At 44.4% G+C, this 6,000-nt stretch overlaps 1 protein-coding gene across 5 annotated transcripts in view; it reads right to left on the bottom strand.

Annotated features, from left to right (window-relative positions):
• HMGA1 (high mobility group AT-hook 1) overlaps positions 1-5,463 on the bottom strand; it is a 38,125-nt gene extending 32,662 nt beyond the window's left edge. The window contains exon 1 of one of the 5 annotated variants that reach the window (XM_061632396.1): positions 5,066-5,463. Coding sequence is in view for 1 of the 5 variants with exons in the window: in XM_061632395.1 (XP_061488379.1) it covers positions 4,534-4,550 (17 nt within the window). In the remaining 4 variants the exon portion in view is untranslated. Of the gene's footprint in view, positions 1-3,559; positions 3,686-4,078; positions 4,145-4,241; positions 4,341-4,533; positions 4,610-5,065 lie in introns of those variants that run through there. The other 4 variants (XM_061632395.1, XM_061632398.1, XM_061632399.1 and 1 more) reach the window with 4 other exon arrangements.
• Between the last annotated feature and the right edge of the window lie 537 nt (positions 5,464-6,000).

A 6,000-nucleotide genomic window follows, 5' to 3' on the forward strand; every position in this document is an offset into this window, starting at 1 on the left:
CCAGATGTCGTTGGACTACAATTCCTATCAGCCCTTACCACTGGTCATGCTGGCTGGGCTGATGGGAGTTAAGAGTCCAACAACATTTGTACTATATTCTTCAGTCTAAATACATTACTAGGTGTTTAGCCTATAGCAATGGCAGGATGAGATGGACATCTTGGGATTCTCCTCATGGGGAAATATAAAATACGTGGCTCATAAAGTTGGGAACTTTTGAACTGCATTCACAAAGCTAGGTGAAGCTTTACTGAAGTTTAAAAACTCTTCCTGCAGCCACCAATACAAGCTACATAGGATCCTTTTTCCTAAGTGCATGGCAAGCAGATAAAAAGGCTCCAACTGCCTTAAGGCTGAGATTACGTTAACAAAATAATTAGTCCTCACAGTTTATAAACGTGTGTATATATATATATACATATATACATATATATATTTAAAGAAGCCACAGACTCCTATAAACACTCTTTTAAAAGTTTAAATATTTAAAAGGTATTTTAGGGCTACAATTACTAAGGCACAAGTCCTCTTGAGATTAGTGGGCCTTCTGAGTAAGCTAGTTCAGGGCTATGCTACTAGTGTTCGCTTTCAGAAATTCTCATATGAAAATATGGTTTCAGATTTGTGCGTTTCAATGCAGATAAATATATTTGTTCATCTGAGACTAAACCACCATCACACCAGACCACATTAGATAAGAACATAGGAAGCTGCCTTATATTGAATCAGACCATTGATCTATCTACCTCAGTATTATCTACACTGACTGGCAGCGCTTTCTAGGATTTCAGGCAGGAGCCTCTCAGCCCTACCTGCAGAAGCCAGGGATGGAACCTGGGACCTTCTGCATGCAAGGCTGATGTTCTACCACTGAACTATGGCCCTGGTAGCATCCATAAAACCTCAAGGAAGACTCCACAGTTTGTTTGGGAGGGTGGGCTGTGGGAAGCACAGAATGTTGCTGATCCCATAAAATTGGTTTTCCTGCAGTGGGAAACTCTTGCAGAGGGAGACTGGGCAAAGATGGTCTCTTCAACATTTTCATTAATGATTTGGATGAGGAGGTGCAGGGAATGCTTATCAAATTTGCAGATGCTACAAAATAGGGAGGAATAGCTAATCCTGGAGGACAGACACAAAATTCAAAGTGACTTGGATAGGCTGGAGCATTGGGCTGAAAACAACAGAATAAAATTTAACAGGGATAAGTGCAAAGTTCTACACCTAGGAAAAAGAAACCAAGTGCAGTTATAAGATGGGGGATACTTGGCTCAGCAATACTACATGTGAGAAGGATCTTGGAATTGTTGTTGGTCACAAGCTGAATATGAGCCAACAGTGTGATGTGGCTGTAAAAAAGGCAAATGCTATTTTAGGCTGCATTAACAGAAGTATAGTTTCGAAATCACGTGAAGTACTAGTTCACCTCTGTTCAGCACTGATTAGGCCTCATCTTAAGTACTGCGTCCAGTTCTGGACACCGCACTTGTAAAAGGATGCAGACAAGCTTGATCAGGTTTAGAGCAGGGCAACAAGGATGATCAGGGGACTGGAAAAAAAGCCCTATGAGGAGAGACTGAAAGAAATGGACATGTTTAGCCTTGAGAAGAGGAGAGACATTATAGCACTCTTCAAGTCCCTGAAAGGTTGTCACACAGAGGAGGGCCAGGATCTCTTCTTGATTATCCCAGAGTGCAGGACGTGGGTATGCTTTAACCTGGATTCCTGCAATGAACAGGGGGTTGGCCTTGATGGCCTCATAGGACCCTTCCAACTCTGCTGTTCTGTTATTCTTTTTGCTGCAACACTCAATGCTGATCTTCTACCAACTGTCCCACAAATATTGCCTTTCTGCTAGTGGAAACTCCCCCTGCTACAGAAGAAGAGACTCCCACAAAACTGGAGAATGCAGGAATAGCACCTTTACGTTCTATCATGAATAGAAGAGTGGGGGGGGGGGAACAGGCGAACTAACAATAGCTACGGGGCCATAAAAGCAGGGCATAGAAACAATGCAGTGATAAAGATTTCTGAGAAGACAAGCTCTGGTCTGTGGTGGACCTTTCTGTAAGGAATCCCTAAAGTATATGGGCTGAAGACTCCATTCACGCCTTATAAATCCAAAGAATATTGTTGTCTACAGGAAAAATAATTTTAATTGGAGGGCATTCTAGTGTCATGGTGCCACCACAGAAAAGGCCTTGCCTGTTGTGCTCACTCATTACATTTCCTGAAATGATCAAGCTATGTGCACAGCAAGTGCCAACAACTCAGGTAACAGACCAAACACCCAGTAAATTTCACTTGCACAGAATCTATTAGTTTGTGTATAGGCCTGTTCAGTGTGCATGTGATTCAGGTAGAGCTACATCTCCACTGCCCATCAATACTATCAGTTACAAATAAGCTAGTATGAAGTACTAATAGAGATAACTGTTGTCCAATTTCTAGCATGACAGGCTCAAACCACAATTATCAAATCAAACTGTAAAAACTTGTGATATCCTAACCAACATGTTTCAGATACATGATCCTCCTCTTGCAGAGAAAGAAAGGACTCGTTTAAGGTCAACAAACTGATCATTTAGGAGGCAGCTGGACGAACTACCTAATGTAGGACAGTAACCCTAATCTAGACAATAGAGTGCCTATATCACTTGGCATTATAGCACCTTAACCACCATAACTGTCCATGAGGTATAGACTTATTCAATCAGCTGGTTGACAAGGCCGTCCAATGGACAGTGGTTCTTTTAAGTTCATGCCCCTACAATATAAGTTCACAAATGCTTTAATGAGGGCACCCACTAAGAGAGTTGTCGTTGGGACCACAAGCCAATCATATACCTATCAAACCGTTGTCCTGAACACGGACTGCTGTTCATGTTTAAGCTGTTTAAGATTACATTTTTTTTATAAATGTGCCCCTTTAAAAAAGAAAGATGGTGCAACTTCCAGATCACACCACCCTCTTATCCATAAATCTCTGCACCACTGGAGGCTAGAGAGCCACCTCAGTTCCAAAGGACGTTAAAATGCCATCAGCCACAACCTGCCACCCTAAGGAACAACACTCCTCTGTTGCTCTTCCAACACACAAACCTGCCGATTCCACTCCCAGGTTCCCACGCCCCCTGGATGTGGTAATAGTTCACTTGCGCCATAACAACTTTACTTCTCTCCAATTAACAACAAAATGACTATTGAAAGACAAATGATTGCCTCAACCTAGATCTCTTCAAACCCAAGATGGCTGGCCTGATTCCAAACAGCGTGGCGTCCCTGGGACACCTCCCAGGAGATGGATCCGTTTCTTACAACATGCTGGGGAAGACACACACACAAAACAAAAACCAAGAACTTGAAGAGCCTGTTTGATTAAGGAGAACAGGACTGGCTGTGGAGAGCCATTAATGGAGGCATTCCAAGGGGAACTGAAGCCCAGAAGGTGGGCTATTCAAAGCAAACCAACAACTCTGCTTAAAACTAGCATAATAAAAGGAAGCGGGGCGGGTGAGAAGACTGGTGAGGTCTGAAGCCATACAGGAAGGATACCAACCCAAGACTTTTGAAGTCCTGCGGGGAACATAAATTCAGCCCCAGGAAGCCTCGATTTCATGGATGAAGTGTGGTCCTCCTCGTCAAGAGGAAGCAGCGAGCAAAGAATCCCTTTAAACTTTTCAGTAGGCTTTCTAGGACGGGAAGGGGGGAGGGAGGTTGAGCTAGGAGACTTATGTCTCTCTTCCCCCTTTGCTGGCCACTGAAATCAAACACGCCTAAAAATAAAGTGGAAGGATAGGTGGAGGAGGAAAACACCCACAAAAAACCCTCGAAGTGTAAGATTCAATGCTGGGTTTTTCTCTCCATTGCCCCCCTCCCAAGGTTTAACTCCACTTGAACCAAGTATGAGTTAGCCAAGCACCAGTATGAAGCCGGCCGGTCATACCGCCTTACTACTGAACGTATTTTTCATTTCAGCCCCCCAGTATTTCCAAAATGAACAACCCACCGACTAAGACAGGAATATCCATTAAGAGCCTACAATTTAAAAGGGAGGGGGAAGCGAGACGGGTGCTACCTTGCACCGAACTGAAGTCACACACATTTCCTAGGCAGGAGAAGAGTGGAACCCCAACAATAGCAAACCCGTTGCTCAGGAATGCAAGCCAGAAACTACAGAAGCCCTACAACGCCTTAAAAAAAAGGCCACTCAACCAAGCAGAAAGGGTATTCAAACCTACCGATTCTCTAAATGGAAACGAAGAGTCTGGGATCTTCCCCTTTAAAAAAGAGCGGAAGGGGGTGTTTCTAGTTCGCTCAGTGAACTACCTGCTATTTGCACACACACACACACACACACACAAAATGTCCAGATCTGCATGTCTATTGGAAGAAATACATTGCTAGAAAAAGAAGAAAAAATTAATAAGTGGAGGAAAGTAGTGTCGCGCGATTTGAAAATGAAACAACTCCGCGTGCGAGAAAGAGGAGGGGGGGCAGGGCAACTTGAAACACCAGCCGCCACGGCGTTACCGGAGCCTTGCAGACATGAGCAAGTTGTACGAGCCAACCCGGAGCCGATCACAACCTTCCAGGCGAAGCAATTCCAGCCTTCGCCTCTTCTCTTCTAGTACTTAGCCGGGGGGTGGGGAGCAAAGGGAGAAATCCCAGCCATCAGATCTGCTACAGAAATACGTCCGTCACGCTCCTCACCCCCGAAGAAAACAGACTCAAGTGTCCTGGGATTTAATATTTAGAGAATCGCACCCCGCCATCTCAAAATTAGAAGGCCACTGTGCCTCCCCCAACCCAGCGAGCTTTGCCAAGAATCCCCCCGTCCACTTACACGCATATCCCTCCTCCACTCGCAATTCACGATGAGAATAAAAGGCAGGAGGGTGCATTATTCCGCATGCCTTACTTCCTTCCCATAGCAAATTCCAAGCACAGACAGTACGTCTTTTTTTTGTAAATTAAAAATGACTTTGCAAAACGCAATTCTAATTTTTGTAAATGCTAATAAAATAAACGCAAACTTTTTTTTTTTTAGAAATCAGAAACTTACAATTGCTCTTATTCGCGAATCTGTGTGTGTTTTTCCTTGTGTGTTGTGATGAAATTAAAACAAACCCCCCTCCTGGCTGCTGATGGTTGCAAATGCAGATCTGAAGCAGAAGGCAGAAAGACTCGTACGGGGGGGTGGAGAGAGCGCGAGAGCAGACAGGCCCCCTCTTATTTATCGAAATAAAAAAATGTTCTAAAAGGAAGGAAGCTGGTTCAGAATCATTTGCAGAATTTTTTAAAAAAGGAAGGTAGGGGGGAAAACTCCTCTAAGTCTTACTGGAGAGAATCCAGACGCTAAAAATAGGAAAATCACACTCCAAATTAAATAAGGGCAGCCTGGCTAAGGAGAGCTTAGCCTTTCCAGTGGAAGAGGGAGCGAGACAGGAGAGAGGGTAAAGGGGAGAGGGGCGGAGCCATCCAGAGACTGCATCATCACCTGTGGGTGGAGGAAATACGAAAAAGCGGCCAGGGTGATTTAAAAGGACTGGTGTAGTTGGAAGCTAGAGCTGTAAAGGAAGGTGGCAGAAGCCGCAAGCAGCAAAGAACAAAAGGGAATAAACAATGGCACAAGTACCGGAACAACCGCTGCCGCCGCCTCTCCTTATTTGATAAATTGGGGAACAGATAGATGGGGATTTGCTTTTGGAAACAGCAAAAGCGTCCACTTTTGTGTTTGTTTTAAAAAGGAGTTAGAAGCAACAACACCCACTCTCGTGCATTGGGAACGAGTGAGCCTAAGGAGGCTGACGTTGGCTACTAGTTCCCGGCGGAGGGCGATTTGATGAGGTGGGATGGGCTTGTGATTTGGGATTGTCCAAAACTTAGTTTGTGCTGTGCACTCCCAGTTCCTTCATTCACTTGCATGTACATTAGCTGTTCATGCTTCGCAGTGTTTTGCAGCAAAACAGAGCTGCTTAAAGTGGGGTGTGTATTTAT

The sequence above is a fragment of the Rhineura floridana genome, chromosome 6, assembly GCF_030035675.1.
Source record: "Rhineura floridana isolate rRhiFlo1 chromosome 6, rRhiFlo1.hap2, whole genome shotgun sequence".
NCBI lineage: Eukaryota > Metazoa > Chordata > Lepidosauria > Squamata > Rhineuridae > Rhineura > Rhineura floridana.